The sequence below is a fragment of the Labeo rohita genome, chromosome 16 (assembly GCF_022985175.1).
Source record: "Labeo rohita strain BAU-BD-2019 chromosome 16, IGBB_LRoh.1.0, whole genome shotgun sequence".
NCBI classification, from domain to species: domain Eukaryota; kingdom Metazoa; phylum Chordata; class Actinopteri; order Cypriniformes; family Cyprinidae; genus Labeo; species Labeo rohita.
The window spans coordinates 28245828-28269024 of NC_066884.1; the positions used below are offsets into that span (position 1 = coordinate 28245828).

Below are 23197 nucleotides of genomic sequence, written 5' to 3' on the forward strand. Positions count from 1 at the left end.
GTTAATTTGTGGTTACCATGGTTTAACTATAGGAACTGTGGTTGTTTGATTTGTGGTAAAACAATAGTTAATGCTCGTAAGGGATGAGTTTAGATGACTAAACTCAAACTTCCTTCGAATATTGTCTCGGACAAATGGTTTCATGGAGTCAAAAAGATTGAGATTCACTAACAACACTTTCTGAAGTGTTAGACCCTCCTAGTGCAGCAACAAACTAGTTACCAGCTTGTCATACCAGTCTGAAGCTGCTTTTTCTAGGACCAGAAAAAAAAAAAAAAAATAGCCGCGTCTTCTTGGACTTGGACCAGCTACCACGCACCAAAACACAGCTAATTTAACAACACCGACGCTCTTCATTTGGCTCAAGTCTGTCTCGAAGCCAAATACGCATACACTGACAAAATTCTGACCGGAAATTCCGACAAAATGGTGTGAATGTTGTTAGTTTACTAGGTTTTGAGACAAAACGTCTTACTGGTCCAAGTATTCGTCAACTGTGACGCAAAAATCCTCCCCCGTCTGCCGCGCTCTCTCTCCTCACATCCTCTGTCCGAGCAGAGCCGCGCTGCCTCACGTGGACCCGAGACTTTAACATCGCATCAAGACTCTCTCAGCAGTTCCCTTTTGGAAAGACAAAGAGAAGTTTGATAAGGTGGAGCAAAACGCCAAATATCTCTTCAAAAGGATCTTGCGTATGTGTTTTTAGGTGCAGCTGTAAAAGAACGAAGAGAGCAGCTGGTTTAAGGAGAGCAGACGAGTGCCATCCTACGTTTTCTTTGCAAAAGACTTCTTAAGAGGAATAATGAGGAACATTTGGATATTCCTGACACTTTCAGCAGCTGTCTGCTTGTCCAGCGACAAGGTGAGTTGAGCAGAGTTCATGTTGTTGTTTGCGCAGATCTACTTTTGTTGATTGGACAGTCTTCCTATATGCGGCATATACTCACAAACATATCGTTTAGTGTTATGATGGACGTATATGCGAAATAATGTGTATTATCCTTATTTCATACATTTAAATCACTCTTAATATCCATCTTTTAGTACAGCAAGAGTCACAACTTGGTCATCCTAACATGATGTGTATGATATTAGAGTGACAATGCTCATCATTTTACAGGAATGTCCAAACTTCTCGAAGAAGCTTTTTTTTTTTTAAGAAATCCCCACTTTAAACATTGATGACAGTTGCATTTCCATCTCAGAAGATTCACTTGAAGTTTCATGTCACTTTATTAATGTACTGGTCTTCCGGAGTTCATATTCACGTGTCCTCCTGAGACAAATTTTACTTAACCAGCTGAGGAAACCTGATTTCCTCCTGAGAAAACTCGAATGTTTCTCAGCCAGTTTTACGCTCTGAAAAATTCAGATGAGTTGACTTTTCCCACTGAAATCGAAAACCACCATGGAGTTGCAAATCAAATTCAGATTAAGACGTGAGTAAACAGTTTCAGAGCTCTGAAGCGTTGAACAGAACTATGGGAGTTTTTTGTTTTCGCCAAGAATATAAATTCCTCCTTATCAGAGTTTGTTCTTATCCGCAGGACTCACTTTTCTGTGTGTGGACTAGACTGCAAAGCAACGCAGTACATCGATTCCCAATAGCAACACTGCTTTCAAAGTGCTGTCAAGCAATTTGCAGGTTGCTTCAGGACGTAGATTTGTATGTGTTAATTACCTTTAGCTCTCAACTGTGATGAAGCCCATCACAAAGAAACAATAAAATCAAGCCACTGCAGTGTAATTTAACAGGAAGACATTTGGAAGATGTTAAAAGCGTTTGCGCTGGTCGTGCTGGTACCTTGTTTATTGATTTGTCGTTTGAGTAAAGCAACTGCCCTCATGTTTTCAGTACATCCTGAAATAAGGGCTCTCTCTCTCTCTCTCTCTCTCTCTCATTTTTGGTTTTACACACTCTTTAGTTTGACTGTGAGTTCAAACAGGTTGCACCACATTTACAGTTTTATCAGTGCTAATCATTTATGGTGAATAAATTTAGCCAAACTGTTTCTAAAGGTGACTTCTCATTTCTGTATTCTATTCATAGGAGGAAATGAATATTAATGCTTTGCTTCAATATGTTTTCACTGAAAATGAGAAGTTATAAGGTTAATAAGTTATTTTATGATTCTTAGAGGTTTTTCTTCCTTGTTTCTTTACTTTTCATTCCATTTTGAATGTATTTCAGGTTTCAATCCTGAACACGTAGCATTCTCATGATGTGAAGCCTGAGAGCCACAAATAGTTTGGTCTAACTTGGATACAGCTACAATGTAACTGCTTGAGTTCTCAATTACACCAATTAGTATTAAAAAAAATCAGCTGCCTCCAGGCCAAACAGCACTGGTGTAACATTAAGTGACTAAGTGTTGATGACAGATTATGTGATTGGCCTTTCTTGCTGTGCTGTTTCACAAAATATAATGTCATCGTAACGTGCTGTAACCAAACATAAATTGTATCCACTGCCAAGACAACATGTTATGACAGACGTATGACTGTGCTGACACAGTCATGTTGTTAAATGACTGTGCCTCATTCATGTACGTAAACACACTCCCACTCAGAACACCTGTGCGCACTCCTAGTAAAGCCAGTCTCGGAAACAATATTTGTGTGCTGACAGCATATACAATCCTGGGCAGAGGAAGTCATGAAACAGGGATGTTGTCAAATAGCGTGTATGTGTATGTGTGTGTGTGTGTGTGTGTGTGTGTGTGTGTGTGTGTGTGTGGAAACTGTAACTGAATGGAATCGAATGTAGTGTGATCTGAATTTTTGATCCCCTCAATTAGCTTAGCAAATGGAATATTACATCTATCTATCATCAGTCTCTCTCTCTCTCTCTCTGTCTGTCTGTCTCTCTGACTGTTTTTCTGTCATTCTGTCTGTTTGTCCCTCTGTCTGTCTTTCTGTCTCCCTATCAGTCCATCTATCTGTCTCACTGTTTGTATGCCTGTTTTCTATCTGTCTTTCTATCAGTCTTTCTGTCTGTCTCTCTGTTTGTATGCCTCTTTCTATCTGTCTGTCTTTCTATCAGTCTTTCTGTCGTTCTCTCTGTATGCCTGTCTTTCTAGCTATCTGTCTCTTTATCTGTCTGTCTTTCTGTCTGTCTCTCTATCTGTCTGTCTGTCTGTCTGTCTCTTTGTCTTATCTATCGATCTATCTGTCTTTCTATCAGTCTTTATGTCTGTCTCTCTGTTTGTATGCCTGTCTTTCTAGCTATCTGTCTCTTTATCTGTCTGTCTTTCTGTCTGTCTCTCTATCTGTCTGTCTGTCTGTCTCTTTGTCTTATCTATCGATCTATCTGTCTTTCTATCAGTCTTTCTGTCTGACTCTCTGTTTGTATGCCTCTTTCTATCAGTCTGTCTTTCTATCAGTCTTTCTGTCTGTCTCTCTGTTTGTATGCCTGTCTTTCTAGCTATCTGTCTCTTTATCTGTCTGTCTCTCTATCTGTCTGTCTGTCTGTCTGTCTCTTTGTCTTATCTATCGATCTATCTGTCTTTCTATCAGTCTTTATGTCTGTCTCTCTGTTTGTATGCCTCTTTCTATCTGTCTGTCTTTCTATCAGTCTTTCTGTCTGTCTCTCTGTTTGTATGCCTGTCTTTCTATCTATCTGTCTTTTTATCTGTCTGTCTGTCTATCTGTTTGTCTGTCTCTTTTCTTATCTGTCTGTCTTTCTATCAGTCTTTCTGTCTGTCTCTCTGTTTGTATGCCTCTTTCTATCTGTCTGTCTTTCTATCAGTCTTTCTGTCTGTCTCTCTGTTTGTATGCCTCTTTCTCTCTATCTGTCTTTCTATCAATCTCTGTGTCTCTCTGTCTTTCTGTCAAGACTATCTAAAGACTTCTGTATGTCTGTCTTTCTATCTGTCTGTCTCTATCTGTCTTTCGTTTTATCTGTCTCCCTCTGTCTATCTGTCTTTCCTTATGCCTCTCTTTCTATCTGTCTCTCTGTTTGTCTTTCTATCTGTCTCTGTCTGTCTGTCTAACTCTGTTTATACATTTTAGTGGTGAATCGTGCAACAGGCAATCATTACAGTGAAAAGAATACATAGCCGGGGGAGGGACAAGTGAAACCGACAGAGAGATAGAGAGAGGGGAAACTTTGTGCAGAGGTGGTGGGCTGAGTGGAGTGAAAGTGTGAATAACACGTAGCAGTAAAAGCCCACAATACGAAATTACTTCAGCTTAGAGTTTCCACCAGCATTCTGGCCTTTTTGATTTAGGATAATTTTAATTATAGTCAATTTACTTCACTTTTAAGTTTAATTACATGGTGAATATATGAATATCTGCAATGCGATTACCAGAATAAAAGCTGTAATAATTGATAATTGCTCTTTTTGAAACATTATTCTGTCACAGTGTCGTGATATGTTAATGTACAAGGGAAAAAGAGCATTATAGAAATATGCCAAGAGTCCAAGTGCTGTTTATCCATACTGAAGACCAATTTAGCATCTGAAAAGAGCAGTGTGTCTGCCAGAGGCATGTGGTGTTCTCATCTGTTGTGGGTGTGCTTTCGGAAACACATCTGTATTTACTGTGACTTTTTTTGTGAAAGACAAACGTAATGCTGGGTAAATTTGCTCGCTGTACATGTCTGTCCACAGATTTATGTGGGTTTCACTCTCAGTTCTAAATCTGGAGCGTTGTCAATCAGTCCTGTGTAGGTGTGATTGTTCACAATTTATACAAGCATTTGTTTTTTTAAGGCCATACAGCTTTATGAATTACGCTTGCACCTGCAGTAATGAGGCAATGGAACATCTGTCAGTCTGTCCGGATGAAGCTAAATGCTTTTTGTGCCCGTATTTGTCAGAGCTCATCTGATAAAAACAGGGAGGATATTGTCCTGAAGTGATTAATGGTTCCATAGGTGTTTCTCCCCATGGCATGCCAGTGTGTTGACATAGTAGAGCCTGCATTCCGCAGACAGATTAGGCCGCTGTCTGCAGTACTTCGGAGGAATGCGTCGACGTGAGAGTCCCCAGCCCTGCATAAATCCCATAGATGGATGTGCTTCTTTTGTCCAGAGTGCAGAAACATCCATGCCAGATGTTTTATGTACAAGATGCAGATGTTCCTGGGCTCTCTCCGTGGGAGTAGCTTGTGTTACCGAATGCTAGTGGCGAAAGCCGTAAACAGAGGAAGTGTGAGAACAGCTGGGTTATGGGGCATTTAGCTATCCCTCTGTGTACTTTTTGGGCTAAATTCAATTATGTAATCAAAACTTTTGTGCAGTTATAATGCCAATGACAAACAAATAAAAAACTCTTTAAAAAATAGTAAATAAAAAACACAGAATACCAAAATATATTATACATATGCTGGTTTCTAATTCATGAAAATAAATAAATAAATAATATACATGTGACATTTATTAATTAGTAGTTTATTGTAATTACATATGTAAGTAATAAGTAAGCTCTATGAATTATATACACAAACTGATATATTTATCCTACATTATTAATTTGTAATTATTATTCTGTTACTGGAGAATTGGACCATACATGACATGAGATGAACTGATTATAACAAACACAAAAACGTTCTTTTTTTATATAAAGCTTGAAATAGATGCATCATAACAGCTGTTAAAAACGAATTATGTGCATATCATATATCATATATTTCAAGCTATATTTGGCAAACTCTCATGTGCACAGAGGAATCATTAAAATCTGCCTCATTTAGATTGCCAGCAAGCATCACTGTGAAAATACATTAAACATCTGCATGCCATTTCACTTATGTTTTAACATGTTGTCGTGTTTTTTTAAGTGAAACTGCATATTCAATAAACAATGTAAAGTTTGTGAATTTGATTCTGAAAAATGAAGCCTAAATAGCCTGTTGGCCAATTGGTAAGCATTATCAAACAGTCTATGAGGCCTAGGTGATGTCAGCAGTACAGCAAAGTTGTTTTAGAGGAGAAGTTGTTACATTTTGACAAAATATTATAAAAAATGTTTTTTTCTTTGAATGAATGGCTTACAGTAAGATATGGAAGCCCGTTTCCACCACTGAATAACAAATAAAAAAGGTAATTGTTACTTTTTATCTCACAATTCTGACTTCTTTTCTCGCAATTTTGAGTTTACATCTTGCAATTCTGACTTTTTTTTCAGAATTTTGAGATATAAACTCACAATTGTGAGAAATGAAAACAGAATTGCGAGATATGAATTCAGTTGCTTTTTCTCTCAATTGCAAGTTTATCTTGCAGTTCTTTTTTTCTCCGAATTGTGTGATATAAAACTGCAATTGCGAGTTATAGAGTCCAGTTCTGAAGAGAAAAAAAAAGACTAATTGCGCCTTTATTTCTCAGAAAAAAAGTCAGAATTGTGAGATAAGTCGCAATAACCTTTTTAATTTTTTATTCAGTGATGGAAACGGGCTTCCATAGTAAGACCTGAAGCACGTATATGAAAGAAAATATGGTCAATTTTGGCTTCTTTGTGTTTTAGACATTTTCTTTATTGAGCATTATTCATCTGGAGACATTTTAACATGTCAAATCCACATCGTGAGAATCTGATCACACACAGTTTTCAGCCTCTGGAGGAACTTTGGGAAATATTTAACATATGGTAGAACCACAGAGTAAGTCTAAAATTGGTAGACCATAGGCCTCTGGGTTCTGTGATGTCTCGCAATCTCCTTTTTGCCTTTAGATTTGTTTTGGTGAACCTTATTTAGCTGATAGCACCCTGCAGATGGAGGGCATGACCACAGAAAGATACCCCGAGATAGTGAGGCTTTCATGTGGCCGATCAGAGTTTAAGCTGACATATCATATCATAGTGCTTGATCTGATTTTTTTTTTTTTTTTTTTTCCTTCTACCTATCTCTCACTTCCTCACCCTCTCTCTTTCCCTCCCCACTCCACTTTTATCTACCAAAGCAAAGCTTGTTTGGAGTCAGAGGCATATTTTTAGAAACAAGCTTCTTTGCTGGGCCATCCATTTGATGTTTTATATTTTGAAGTGATGAATTTTCAAGTTTGTCCTCCGTGTTTTATGATTTCCATAGCATATTACCTTACAGAAGTCATTAGTTGTAAAAAAGAGGAAAAAAAGATCATAAATACCTGCAGGCGATCAAGTGTACACTTGAGACTGGAGTAAAAACTAATGATCTAGCCTCTATTTTTGCTTCCTCTCCACAGAAAACTTCCTGTTATTTTCCTAAATTTTCTACTCCAAAGTTTCCTTTTTTGGGAGATAATACTTTCCTTTTTTAGAAATGTTGGAATGCGGAAAACAGTTTACAGTCTGCGAGATTCATGAAAGTTTGTCTTGATACTGACTGTGTGACTGTGCTTTTTTGGAATAGCGCATAGAAAAGTCTACGAAGGACTCCACCAAAGTCTGCTCAGTTTTTAGAAGTAAGCAGTAAATTTGAGCCTGGTTATCCTTCCAGAGGGAGCTGGTTTGGCCGGCCTCCAGCAGCACAGACGGAGAAACGCCGCTCAAAATGAGCGAGGCTCATGTCTCAGATTTGTCTTTTTGAAGGTGCTGATCAACTGCATGATGTCAAGTAGTGTTGTTGCACCAAGTGCATTTTGTCATTAAAATGTTACACCTTTGTTTTATCTATTAAAGTATCTAATAAGAAAAACATCTTAATTTACATTTTTTCGGTCCTTTGAGAAACACAACATGAGAAGTGCAATGAAGATGAAGGAAAACAGTGTTGAACGTCTTACAGTTGTTTAAACTTAGATGCACCACAGCAGTAATTGGAATAATTTTAATTCAATGCAGAAATTATATATATTTACATTTTATGGTGAACTCTTACAGTTGAGGTCAAAAGTTTGCACCCCCTTTCAGATTCATTAAAAATGTTTATTTTTTACCAAAATAAGAGAGATCATACAAAATGCATGTTATTGTTTATTTAGTACTGACCTGAATAAGATATTTCACATAAAAGACATTTACATATAGTCCACAAGGGAAAATAATACCTGAATTTCTAAAAAAAATTTTTTTTAAAAATTACCCATTTCAAAAGTTTACATCCCCTTGATTCTTAATACTGTTGTCACACCCCTGTGGACTGTTTTGTTGGTTTCTCCCTCTTGTGCCCATATTTGTTTTTTCCTGTTCCTGTCCTTGTTAAGTCTTTATTAGTTCATCACTCTCACCTGTCCTTGTTTCATCGTCAGTACGTCGATGTGTAACATTATGTGAGTGTGTGTTCCCCTGCTGTTCCTGTACCCTTGTTGGATTTTATGATTAAAGCCTGTTTGTTATATTTCCTCGTCCTCGGCTCCTTCCTACACACAAGCCTGACCTGAATGATCCAGAACTGTTTTTTTGTTTTGTTTTGTTTAGTGATAGTTGTTCATGAGTCCCTTGTTTGTTCTGAAAAGTTAAACTGCCTGATGTTCTTCAGAAAAATCCTTTAGAGCCCACAAATTCTTTGGTTTTCCTGCATTGTTGTGTATTTGAACCCTTGCCAACAATGACTGTATGATTTTGAGATCCATCTTTTCACACTGAGGACAACTGAGGGACTCATGTGCAACTATTACAGAAGGATCAAACGCTCACTGATGCTCCAGAAGGAAAAACAATGTATTAAGAGGCGGGGGGTGAAAACTTTTTGAATTTAAAGATCAGGGTAAATTTAACTTATTTTGTCTTCTGGGGAACATGTAACTCTCTTCTTTAGCCTCTGAAGGATAGTACTAAATGAAAAAATATATTTATGCAAAATAAGAAAAATGTACATGTCTCCATTCTGTTCAAAAGTTTTCACCCCCCAGCATTTAACGCATGATTTTTCCTTCTGGAGCAACAGCGATCATTTGAACCTTCTACCTTTTTTATGTCTTTAATGTGGACTCCGTTTGCCTCTTTTTGACCCCACAACATCTGATCTTCTAACAGATTTATACTATGTTCAGATTTGCCCGTCTGTCTGATTTAAGTCGTTGTATCAGTTCTCAGATTTCATTGTCCACTCATGTGAACAGATTTACTGTATGTGAGAGCTCAGGTGTGTTATGTGCAGTAAATCAGTGGTCTGAATAACCAGGTGTGCACTTCATGACCCAATGGGTTACCTGAGCTCCCGAGAGGACTGTCAAATAAGAGCCCACATGAGCCCCAGGTGTGCACTGACACAATGGTACATACTGTGTGGAGAAATGGAAAAACGAGGTATGAGGTTTTAAGTTACTGAAAGACAGTATGCCATGACTTTCTGAAGATCGTTAAAACGTATAGCTTTATGGTGCTTTACATGACGTATATGATGTTTTGTAAATTAATTGCAATTTGAATAGACCGATCCGTGGTTAGTCTAACGCTCTGTGAATTCACTTAATTTAGTTTACGTTCATTAAAGAGAGCTCTGGAAATCTAGTGACACTGGATTTCCTTTGGAAAATGTCTTGAAATCTCTTTAAAATTTTATTGTTGTATTTATGCACTGTGAGAAGTTGAACTGTAATGTCAGTTTAAGACAGTACGTGGACCAGGTCATGAACATTCTTATATTCATACAGTGTATGTGTCTTTATGGCAGTGTGTGTGTGTGTTTTTTCACCTGCTCTCCAGATGCAGTAGACCTCACATGCTGTTTAATCGTAATTTTTTCCTTTCCTTTATTATAACTGAGCAGTCTAGAACAATATAGAGTTATAAACCCACTATAAACCACTCATGCCACTTTCCACTAATAGAGTAAAATATGAGGTTCCATTACATTTTTAAAGCATTAGAGGCACAAATTACATGTTAATTATTGTGATATTATTGTAAGTTTATATATATATATATATATATATATATATATTAGTATTTTTAATGGATTTATTTGATCAAAAAGTTAACTTTTTCTGTTTAATATATTTTAAAATAGTAGTTTATGTGATGTGATGAATTTTCAGCAGCCATTACTCTAGTCTATATATTGTCACATATTTTATTTAGAAATCATTCTGATACACTTGTATGTAATGTTGTAATGTTTTTTTTTAAGTCTCTTCTTCTTACCAAGCCTGCATTTATTTGATCCAGCGTACAGCAAAAACAGTAAAATTTTGAAAAACTATTTAAAGTACAATTTTCTATTTGAATATATTTTTAAATATAATTTATTCCTGTGATTTCAAAGGTGAATTTTTAGCATCATTACTCCAGTCACATGATCCTTCAGAAATCATTTGAATATGCTGATTTGCTGCTCAACAAAACATGTATTATTATTATGTTGAAAACAGCTGAGTAGAATTTTTTCAGGTTTCTTTGATGAATAGAAAGTTCAGAAGGGCAGCATTTATCTGAAATAGAAATCTTTTGTAACATTATAAATATCTTTATTGTCACTTTTGATTAATTTAAAGCATCCTCGCTAAATAAAACAAATAATTTCTATAATTCAAAAAAAATAATAATCGTAAATTATACTGACTCCAAGCATTTGAATGGTATAGTGTATAATGTTGCAAAAGCTTTTTATTTCAGATAAATGCTGATATTTGGATATTTCTATTCATCAAATAATCCTGAAAAAATTTACTCAACTGTTAAATATTGATAATAATAATAAATGTTTCTTGAGCAGCAAATCAGCATATTAGAATGATTTCTGAAGGATCATGTGACACTGAAGACTGGAGTAACGATGCTGAAATAAATTAAAATATATTCAAATAGAAAGCTGTTATTTAAAATAGTAAAAATATTTCATAATTTATGCTGTATATTGCATCAAATAAATGCAGGCTTGGTGAGCAGAAGAAAATTCTCAAAACCATTAAAAATCTTACTGTTCAAAAACTTTTGACTGGTAGTGTAGACATCTTTTGTATCATTGTAAACGTCTTTGCTGTCTTTTTTTTATAAATTTGGAACAAATACGTCTTTGCTGAATAAAAGTATTGTTTTTGAAAAAAATAAAATGACTGACCCCAAACTTTTAAATGATAGTGTATGTTAGATAAACTGTTATCTAATGTAAAATGAAACTGTCATTAAAAAACAAAGCCAGTTGTCCAATATCTCTCTATCCCGTTTTAAATGGTGATTTTGGTCTATTTAATGGCAGAAGTCAGTCTTAACCAGCAGTCATACATTGAAACAAAAATCTATTTTTAATTATGAGCTTATATAATTACCAAAAAATAAAAAATAAAAATAATGTTCAGCAATCCTCCACATTTTGAATGCAACCCCATCCATCAAGCTGAACCTATCAACCCTGCTACATAAGTGTAATTATTATTATAAGGAAAAAAAAAAAATAAATAGCTTGCTCATCTAATTAGACCCGTTCAGCCAGTTTGTATTTGATTAATGTTATCTATTTAATTCTGATATGTATTTAATGACTGAACACAAAATGTAACATTTTAACAAAATGTTTAGTCTTAAGGTTAGTTCACCTAAAAATGCAAATTCAATCATTAATTACTCACCCTCATGACGTTCCAAACCAGTAAAACCTTTGTTCATCCAGAGAACATTCATCAAAAATATCTGAATTTGTGTTCTGAAGATGAACAAAGGTCTTACTGGTGAGGCTGAGTAATTACTGACAGAATTTTCATTTTTGGGTGAACTTACCCTTTAAAATTTGGTAACAAGGTTACTAAAATGTCATATGGATAGAGAATAAAACTGCTCATATATTATTTAGTTTGACCAAGAGTTTTCTAGAGGTGAAGAACCTCCTTTCCTGAACATTTTTTATTTTTCCATCTTTTTTGTAAAACCCTCTCATATTTGCCTTTCCCCTTTGCTTCCATCCCCGCTCCATCTCTTTTTCTCCCACAAAACCTTCTTTCCATCCTTCACTTCTCTCTCTATGTTTGCTTCGCTCCTTTTTCCCCATCCACTCCCGACAGCACCTGTATTTGAGAAGGCATTTTAGGAATACCAGACATGCCTGCGGTCTGAATGGACAGTATTCATCCTGGTTCCACTTTCCATCCAACTTATTCTGGACAGTTATGGCAACCTGATGGATGTTGTTGTGTATGTGCAGTGAAGTGTGAGTGTTTTAGTCTGTATGTTTGAATCTCTGCAGCTGGCCAGGCGTTATATCATCTGTGCGTCGAGAGCTCAGCCGTTTGGGGTTAATGTTATGGCCACAGCTGCGTTCTCACACTGTCCAGTAGACCTGATCATTACCGGAGCTCTGGAGGCCTGACACATGCACGCCGGCCACAGATCATCCAGTCAATCTTCAGAGCTGACAGCTACAGCAGTGTAAACCGCAAGGTTTTAGTCCGTGAAACACAGTAGCTATGTGTCGTGTAATTTAAAACGACAAAAAGGTGTACATTTACTCATGGCATGACAGTTCACCCAACAATCAAGTCCTGGCTCTTCCAAGCTTTATAATGGCAGTGAATGAGGTTGATGATTTTGAAGCCCAAAAAAACTGCATCAATACATCATAAAAAGTACCTGGAAAAAGTAGATCATGGGGTAATTTTCCTTTTTGAGTGAACTATAGCTTTAAGGATTTTCTTTTAAATCTGAAGTATATTATTTCTATAATGAGTACTGCTTTGTATGCTAAAGTGTACTTCTTTTCACAAGGGGTACTTTTTTGTTTACAACTTGTTTGTCTTTGTTCATTTCTTAAATTTGAATATAATAAGGTCTAAATGTAATAACATGACTGTTTTTTGTGTTTTCACTGTTCATTAGCTTTTCAGCCAGTTATCATTTATTCGCCACGACTTAAACAGAGAAACATTGAAAAGGGTTTTTGCCTTTTCATTTCAAGGTGTTTTTCTCCTTTAATTTGGTGTTTTTTGTATGTGTGCTGTTAGTTGTTTTTCTTTTCTTTTTTGTCTATGCACACATGAGCAGACAGAAGAACATCTGTAGCTTTCAAACACATTCAGCTCATTAGCCAATAGTCATTACACAGTATCCTACTGTTTGCTCTTGTTTTTTGTTCTTCTTTCATTTTTTTTTCTTCTGCTCTAAAATTTATTTATTTCTAAACTCAATACAGACATGAATGACTCAGATGTTACTATTGAATGTCTTGTGCTTTAGTATCATCTTGCAGTTTGAATGTGACATTCAGTGAAGAAATGAATGGAAAAATTTAAATGCTGAAATAGAAATTTGGCAGTTATGTGAATAATTACCACCACTTTAATGTATAATAAGTGAAAAAGCATACATTAGGGGTGTAACGGTACACAGATGTCACGGTTTGGTACGTACCTCGGTCTCGAGGGTCATGGTTCGATACGATTTCGGTACAACAGAAAAAAAAAAAAAAAACCGGGGCATCAGTGATGGCAGAATTTGTAGTTGTAGAGAACAGCCACACATGTGTAATAGTACATTTGAAGTCACAGACAAAAGTTGAAAACTTGTAGTTTTTGTTTTCTTTCCCACAAACACAACACAACAGTTACACCTTCTCGAATCCTTCACTGCAGGTACACAAATCCTATTCTACGAATCACAAATCAAGAAACTTGTACGCTCGCTCATTTTGCTACTGTTGCTACAGTGAATTTGGTGCAAAACACATTCACACGCCTGCATTAAAAATGTGCAGTAACAGACGAATTTTGTACATTCTCAAATCAGTATGCGAATTGTTGTAATGAGATTTGCACACTTGTAAAATGTTTTCATACAGATATTTATTTTTTTCTTGGATGCTTTTTCTAATACAAACACAAGAAGCATTATGACAACGAAACGAATCTGCTGCTACGAGTCACAAATGCCGTTTTTCTCTTGCAGTTGAGTTTCACGCACTCGACTTTTGCACCACATACCTGTTTGAAATATGGAGCACACGGCGGGCACTCTTCAGAGAGAAGTTTGGCCAATCAGAAAAGCTAGTTTGGGAGCCTATAGAGTATGGGAACGTGATGTCAGCAATGCACAGCATTCTGGGACTTTCAGATATGGACACTACAGTATAGACTGGGTAATAGTGGAGGTAGATGTTAAAATTTATATTGTACATTTAAAAACACATTAGAATGGAGAGCGCTTGCTGTTACATGAACTGCCATATCTGCTGTCATGACCAGAGTGGAGAACGGATCTAAAATGAAGCGCATTTTGTATTTATTATTTATCACAGATTCATAATTTCCGATCCACATGAATTTGTAAGTGCTCACGCTATGAATAACACGTTTGGAAATGTAATTTAATTGATATGACTCGTTGCGATCACTGTCTTTGTTCATAAAGCAACTCATCTGATTTACTGTTCAGCAGTTCTTTGTAAGAAATCGTGTATTTGTTCAATTTAAGTCCAGTAAAACTTATTGCACTTCATCCCTTAATGAAATTAGGGCGATATGATATATGATTAAATACATCAGTGTTTCTCAATTACAGTCCTCACGTACCATCGCTCTGCATATATTGCATAGGCCTTTCTTATTTAACCTGATTCACATAACCAGCTAGTTCAAAGAGAGCTCCATGACTGAACTGTGTTCCGATTAACATGGTCCCTACACAATGTTTATTGCTCCCCATTCCCTGAGCAGTGGTAATCAGTTGAAGTTTACTTTACTTGGGAATATTCATTCATGGATTTGCGCTATGCCACCACCTGCATCGTCTTCACACACAGACTAAACTGACTAGAGAAGCGTGACATAATATACCTCTGTAAATAAATGCAATTTAAATTCATGTCTTGCACACTTTAATGCTCGTTGAATGGAACATATACGCGGTCTTCTAACTGTAATCAGGGCGGAATATTTCAAGTTCGCAGGGCACTTACTTTTGAATAAAACTGACATCTGAGATACACGCAAAATGTGCAGAGCGGTGGTTCACTTACATGATCAGCTGGCTGAGATCAAGCTATGGTGTGTTTATTTTATCTGGCAGATATATCAGTGCCACCCAGTTACTAAAAACTGCAAAAGAGAAATTAATTCGGTCCTGTGTGTGGTACAGAGGAAGGCGGGCGTATGATTTCTGTGAGTGTGTATGTGTTGTGTTCTGGCCACACGACTCAGTGCTCGAATGAACGCAGTGGATTCCAATATTAGTACATTTATTCTAAGCAAGTGCAAGCAGCTCTTAGAAATATTAACACAAATACAGTGTTTTTTTCCTCTAGTGATTTTTATTTATTATCATTGTACGCTATTTAGCGTGTCCTAAAACATGGCGGCTACTACACAGAATGCAATGCTGTTTGCAAAGTTGTGCGAGCATCCTTAGCGGACAGCGGCAATCAATAAAGGTACATTTTCTTTATTTTTCTAAAATCACCATTATACTGTACATTTGTTTATAGTTTAAATATTAAACGAGTTTAGCTCCAACTCTGACAAAACTCACCTACCTGTAGCCTTCTAGTAATCTTAATTAAAGTTTAAACTAGCTGGTTGAGGAGGTGTGTTTGATTAGGGTTAAAGCTAAACACTGCAGGACAGTGGCCCGCCAGTTCTGAGTTTGCCCATCCCTGCTTCAACTCCTAAAGAGGCTTTATAAAAGATTGGTTAATCCATTAATAATATAAATTACTATGAGAGTGTCATATAGAAGATGATATGTAAATTATTAACAAATTTACAGTATAACAGTGAGTGATTTCAGAAAAAGAAAGAAAATGCACTTTTATTGGTATTTGCTGCTGTCAGCTCCGGAAGATGCTCAAAGCTCACAAACGTTTTTATTATCGTTTTATTTTTCCCCCGGTACGTTTTACAGTAGCTGGATGTGTTTACTGTATTTTAATTTAAAGTATTATTACTGCATTGTCAATATTTGGACTGTTCAGTTTATTTTCATTTTTTATAAAGCAATCCAATTGTGGTACAATACTGTATACCATATTTTTTTTACAACCCCAACCCAAAAAAAAAAATTAAAAATCACAATAATTCATTAGCATTTGTCTTTATAATATTGTCACATATAGTCCAAAGATGAAGACAATGATGATGCAAACTAAAACAGGGTTTATTAAAGAACTCTCAGTTACTCAAAATGACATAATGCTTGGCAAACCATCAGAAGACACTAACCAGTTTTATATTCCAGTCGTGCTGATGGGGAACGTTGTAACACTGCGTTACAATCTGCCCCACTTATGTTAAACTATGCTTTTCTATGACATTAGCAATGTAGTTTTTACTATTTACTTTTATGGATTTTAAAAAGAAACCACAAGAAACACGTGAATAAAGACTAACAATTGATGTTTAAGGTTGAGAAATTATTATTTCAAGAAATTTTATTGACAAAATATTTTAGTTTGTCATGTATATGTTTTTCATTCAATCAGACAACATTTTAAGCTGTCAAATGGTCATGTTACAATGTACCCCACCTACAGGGCATGTTGTCACTTTTCACTTCCTTTCTTTTGAGGTAAATAACAAAAAACGTACATTGTAATTATGAAACAAAGTTACATATTTGTACTAGACAAGTGTGAAAATAACGTGGATAAAAAATTTTACTCTGAACCCCACGTGGATTTAGACAAACTGAGAGATTCAAAAAGTGTTAGGTTGTGCCCCGCTCTCCCCTACATCAGGTGTTATGGAAAGTGTTTCTGGTTCCAATTGATCTAATTAATGCAGCCTAACAATTCTTTAACAGATTTGAAATATAGAAATGTGTTAATGTGTTATATGTAAGCCAGGTTAAAGAGATGGGTCTTTAATCTAGATTTAAACTGACAGAGTATGTCTGACTCCCAAACAGCGTTAGGTTGTTCCAGAGTTTGGGAAATTATAAATATGAAAATGATATACCTTCATAGTTCGGTACATGTATAACATGTATGTTACACCCCTAGCATACATATTCTTCTACTTTAACTAAAGAGTTACACATTTCTAAACCCTGCATTAGCATTCTTCTTTGCATATTTATGAGGTTAATATCAGGCACTTACAGCCTGTCCATCTGTGGAAATGCCTCTTTATAATTTCAACGAATGAATTTGCCTTGATTGTTTCTCCCAGATGCTGAAAAAAGCATCTGAGGGAATTAAGCACTGTTTAGTTCATAGTTGGTTTTCTTGCATAACTAGACTTTTGCTGTGTCCAAAATTGCAAAGTGTCACAGTATACTGCATACTGAATAAAGTACTTACTTCTTGATGTCATCCACATTGATATCCATGACAAGTTATCTTCCGTCATTTCGAGTTTCGGTGGAAGCAGTAGATCTTTTTATCGTCTTCTGTTTTATGAATACTAAATTTTCAGACACCAAGTCAAGTCAAATTTTCAGACACCAAGTCAAGTCACCTTTACTGGTCTGTAATAAAGTACAGACTGTGTCAAAGCAGCTTCACAGTAATAAACAGGAAAACAAAAGAATCAGTTGGAAACTCAACATTGGTGACAGTTCAGATTTTGCTGTAAAGCAGCTCTAAAAAACAACAGTGTCATTATTTAGTTTAGTAGCATTGGTTGCAAACCTTTACAACCTTTTATAGTGGCGGTTGTCAGATGTCAAGAGTTTAAATCCCTCAATCAGAGCTGTGTCCTGAATCAATACAGTTCAGTGTTGCCAAGTCCGCAGATTTCCCATGGAAATGGGCTACTTTAACACTGTTGCCATGGGGTTGTTTTTTATATCTGTGGGTTCAAGTGACCGCAATAATGTGATATTTAGCCCCTGGAATCCAAATTTTACCAGGGGAACCCCACCTAAATATGTGTAGTTAACATCTCAAAACGTGATTTTTACCTGGGGGACCCCCCTCAATATGCGATTGGGCTAGTTTTAAGTAGCAATTGGGTGGGTTTTGTTATGAAAATCTGGCAACCCTGATACAGTTCTGCTTAGTGGTTTACTTGTCTTCCCAATCTGGCAACCATGCGCATACACTGTCTCTACATTTCAGAAAAAAACGCTGCTGAGCTGTAAAGCCCCAGAAAACATGTAAGTTATAGTTTTCTGCTTGAATAAAAATGTAATTCAGTCTGTCTGTTTTCTTGCACTGTTTGCTGCAACTAAATCTGTGAGCAAACCATGCAAGTTAACAGTCTTTTGATTTGTGCTTATGTGAAAGTTCACTAATTCTGATAAAAGGGGAACAAAGATTTAAGTAACAGTGTGAATGTTGTGTACTGTTTACACATTGATTGATTATTGGCATAAAATCTGTTTCACTTTGCAGCTTTTTTTGCAGCAATTCTTCCCTTTCTAATTAAACAGGTGGAGCCATGAGACTGCCAGGCAACCAGTCAAAGTTTAATTTGTGTGCACAGAATTTTGGGACAGATTTGTTTGAAATATCTGAAAACACAGAAATTAGCAGGTGTATAGAATTTGTAATCAAATGTCTGTTCATCCATAAGTAGGTGCTAATTATTTAAACAGACATAACTCAGAAAACAAAGCTCAATATACAATTGAGTGCTGCAGTGATGTGTTTTTATAGGCCAACCCTGAAGTTAGCATCACCATGATTCCTTTGACAAAAAGCCAACTGAATTTTTTCATTAGCTTTTGGACTACTGCAGAAAATAAGGCCTGTGACCAACAAAAGCTTATGATTTGCATGTTTTGATTATTGACATGTTAAGTACAACTGACATAAGTAAAAAGCTAAAATTAGGCTATAAAACAGTGACTGTGGCCACCATTGTTGCCAAGTCCACAGGAATTGGGCTACTTTAACACTGTTGCCGCGGGTTGCTTTTCACATCCGCTGGCTGAAGCGACCCCAATAATGTGATATTTATCCTCTAGCATGCTAATTTTATCAGTGGAACCCCAACAAAAAATTTGTATTTTACCCTGCGGAGCACGATTTTTAACAGACCCCCCTCGAAACGCGATTGGGCTAGTTTTGGGCTATGTCACGTCATACAGTGTGAGAGAGTCACTCACAAATGCGAGTATACTGTGTGTTGCGTGTTTTCATGTGTGGTTTTGGTAACTTACAGTGATGGAGATACGATCTGTCTGTCTGTCATCTGGAAATTTTATATCCAGTCTCCACCGGAGCCGCTCCCATCAGTTTTGTGGTCTGTGCGTGACTCAAATGCTCCGCCCTTTACCCAAATGTAAAAGCTGCTGTCGGTTGCTCGATTGGACTCTTGTCCTGTCAGAAAGTGTTAAAACTTTCAGTTTTATGGACGTTACCATCTTTTGGGCTTGACACTTTGGGCTTGACACTACTGTAAGCTGCTGTGTGAACGGAACATTTCGTGTGAAAGTAACCATTGTCACTTTAATTCATGTCTGTCACAATCAACTGTAAAAATATTCACAGCTTGTGTTAACCACAGACCATGGCTATATGTACATTAATCCGGATGCATTAAAAAACTGCTTTCATTTCAAAACTCTCTTTGTCCACACTAGTGTTTTCTCACCCCCACTGAAAACACTAAATTCACCTTACTGCATGTGAAAAACCTTATAAATTTGCAATTATCTTTGCAGGACTGTATGAAAAGTGTACAAAGTAACTTTAGCAACAGTGTGAAAGTAAATACCACATAACAGGCGAAGTACTGGTATAAACATAGATGACTAAAAATGCGTCATCGTTTTTAAAGACCATGGTTTTCACAGTCCACGCTAAGTTTTCAAAACTGATCCACTTTGGAGAGCGTTTTCAAAAAGCTTTGTTTTTGTCAACAAAAACACTGTGTCAGTGTTGTCGGACGGCCAAAATGGAGAAAAAGCTGTTTTCAAACCAATACATATTAGTGGACAGCACCCTTATTTTAGATATTTAGCAAAAATAAATTCATAAAACTTATTGATTCCAGGACAATGGAACTAGAATAATTCAGACTTCCAGCAGCATAGTATTTTTCTTACATAAAAAAAAATGGAGGTTTAATACCAGCTGGAAAACAGATCCAGTGGGTATTTTTTCTCAAAAGCACTGATTGTATTAGTGAGATACTGTACCTTATAAATATTTGTAGTTGTTGTTCAATTTTTGTGTGCATTATATATCAGGCAGTCCTTAAAAATGCTGCAGGCAATCTGTGGGCATGGATCAAGGCTTCATTACCCAGAGCAAAAAAAACATGCTAAGTCCCATTCAGAATTAAAAGTGTGAAACGTCACTTAACCAAAGGTTAAAAGTGGCCTGGGGGTTAAAAACGATGTTAACCCAGGGTTAATCACAGTGGGAAAAGCCTTTAAGTATATTTTCTGCTATAACTAGGTATTACAACTGACTGCAATGACTGCAATATGCAACATATAGGTTAAATGTAACCTCATGGGTAAATCTTGAAGCACTGCACTGTTAATTAAAGTGAAGCAGACAACTGAAGTCACACTGGATTTAGCTTTGTGTCCGTGGGTAATTCGCTCTGTACCTCTGATCAGAGAGAACCAGGACAGATGTTGGCTCTGTCTGTGTTTTCCACCAGGAAAGACGGTGGCTTTTTGGCATCATTGTTTAATAGGTGTCAGTCTGAACTAGGAAAACACACCACGTTTTCCTGCGGCTGGAGCGGAGCAGCAGACTATGTGAAATTACACAGCCAGGCCTCAGGGGCGTGGAGAGGAATTTCAAAGGAAACACAGCAGTCTGCTTCATATTGAGATTACATTAAGGGAACCGAATGCAGTCTGGAATGTGTAAAGGGGCCGTTCGGAGTGTAATAATCATATTAGTCTGGCAGTGTGAGCTTCAGCTTCACCCAGCAGCTAAAAAAAAGCCCTGCTTTGTCTTGTGTATTCAGTGTCTTCAATTCAGTCTCTAAACTGGTAGTTTTCTCTCTTCTTTGCTGTATTTTTCTCCTTTTCATAAGCCTGTTAGACTAAAGATAAAAGGTGCTCTTTTATGTTCAACCGTATATGTGCATTCCTGACTCAGTGATTCCATTTATTTTTATGATAAATAGGACCACCACAATGGTATACCCTGCTTTTAAATAAACAAACAAATTCAACCCCTGAGGCCTGGCCTTGTAACAAATGCACTTTGGATTAAAGCATCAGCTAAATGGTAAAGATTGGCCAGAAACACAGTACACAAATGCAGGCATGAATGCTTGACCAACATATTGTAAGCAAATGGTCTTTTGAACATACACTGAATATCTGTTGTGTTTTTGTGTCACTGTGGCAGTAACAAAGTTCCCCTATATTTTGTAAAAAACATGTTATAAATCTTATTGTGAACAAATCATAAATTTGATACTTTTGTAAATATAACAGTGATAAAACTCTCCAGAAATCATAATGAAGACAAAAGCCTCATTAAAAGAATGAAATTACTTAAAGTACTTTATTCTTTTCTAATTTTTTCTTGTATAAAGAAAAACAAAAAATAAATAAATAAAAGTTTTTAAAAATTTTCATGTAGTGCAGCCAGTTGTGTAGACCAAGGTTGGACTGTGAAGTTTATTAGGAGAGTTTATTTAGACTTAGAGTAGTCAGACTGTCAGAGGTCAGTAACCAGACAGACAGTTCTGACAAGGCAAACAAATCCAAATCAAAAGACAGCGGGGGTAAATGAGCATACCAGGTAATGTAATACACAGGCAGGCTGAAGGTAAAGATAACACTCAGAATTGCAAAACAACTAGGTAAATTGTTAAGAATGTGTACTGAAGTGAGACTGAACAGAATATGGAGGATAATAAGGTGAACTGAGAACAGTTGTGGGAGAAGATGGCAGGAAGCAAAGGATTCTGGACATTATAGTACAGCGAGAGTTAATATTCAGGGGAGGAGGACCTCATGTGGTGCCATAATTTGACTCTGGTGGAGAATTTGACACCAACAGGCAGGGAAAAAAAAACTCAATAAAAAGGAAATTATATCATAGAGAAACCCCCGCAGACCCGTATTTGTGTGTCTAGCACAGTCAATCAAAAGCAAGTTTTTTGCGAAGGGTCAACTGACCCTCAATATGAGGACACAAACAGAGACAGGTTACTTTTGGTATGAAACAAAGTCTCAGCTTTCAAATTTTGTAATTTTGTAAGAAATTCAAACAAGAAATACTGTTTTGTGGCTCTTTAAAGGGGCCCTGTTATGCTCTTTTACAAAGTCTTGAAAAAAAAAAACATTATTTTTCACATAACTTACATTACAATACTTTTCTCTCCATCCTGGCACAAATGGCTCGATTAGTTCTGGGTTTGATTAAGGCCCGCCTTAATCTAAATGTGTTAAAACTAAATGTGTTGTGATTGGTTAGCTTAGATGGTGTTTCAGTACTGCCACGCCCTTGCCAAAGCATCAATGATAATTTTAATGATATTCTAATGTTCTGCATTGTGACATCATAACAACCCGGACACCAGCGCTATAGTCCAAAGGAGCGTTTGTTGTAGTTTTTGAAAAGGGATTTTTTTTTAAAACTATATATGTTCCTTTGGAGTGGACTTTGACATTTGTAGCTTTGTAGATCTTTTTTATACCCAAACATATGCACCACACATTGACTAAAAACATGAAAAAGCATAGAGCCCATTTAATGTGTTGTGACAGACATCTGTAGTGCCTCGGTTCAGGCGGCATGTGAACCGATCTTGTCCTCTTTACTAGTTATAGCACAAAATAAACATGAATGAACATCAGAAGGTATCTTGTTTCAACTGCAGAAAGATGTGAGTGCTTACCATTTTTTAAAGTTTAGTGTTATTCTGGTCTCTTTGTTATTCTACTTTGTAGGACAAAAATTACAGATTCAACGTTGTGATCAGATCGCCTGTCAGTCAAACTCCCGTGTAAACTCAAAGCCCTGATATACTCACAGCAAATTTCTGTTAACAGTAGGGCTCCCCTTGACTAAAGATTTTTCTGGTCGACTAGTAGTCGTTCATTTTAAGCATTAGTCGACTATTAGTCGCTTGTTTATTAATAAACCATATAAATCATAATAATGAGCCTTTAATTGCCTACATAGCCTAAGGAGAATTCGAAAACACCTGCCGATATAATGAATATAAATGTGTCACACACTTTTTTGAACAGCAACGAGACTGCATTAACATTTTCATAATTTATTGATAAACTTGTGGTTTCTTTGTTTTTGGCTTAGGAGATGAAGTTGACAACACTGACTCATCATCTCCACAGTAGTGGATATGTCTGTATGCATGTTTCATATGGATTACATAATCTGAGAATATTTGTTTTCCATTTGCATTGGTTGAAAGTAGATATTTCACTCTCTATAGATATATTTTTCATGTCTGTAAGGCAAGTACACATGAAGTTTCAAAGTTTCACACTTAAGTTCACAGAGACTGAGATGG

The 23197-nt window shown here is 36.4% G+C and overlaps 1 protein-coding gene across 1 annotated transcript in view; it reads left to right on the forward strand.

Moving 5' to 3' along the window:
• Nucleotides 1-383: 383 nt before the first annotated feature.
• The window catches only part of LOC127178522 (syndecan-2-B-like), a 40076-nt gene continuing 17262 nt past the window's right edge, over nucleotides 384-23197 (forward strand). Inside the window, exon 1 of the mRNA XM_051131445.1 lies at nucleotides 384-862. Coding sequence (XP_050987402.1) covers nucleotides 803-862 — 60 coding nt within the window. The 5' untranslated portion in view covers nucleotides 384-802. The remainder of the gene's footprint in view (nucleotides 863-23197) is intronic.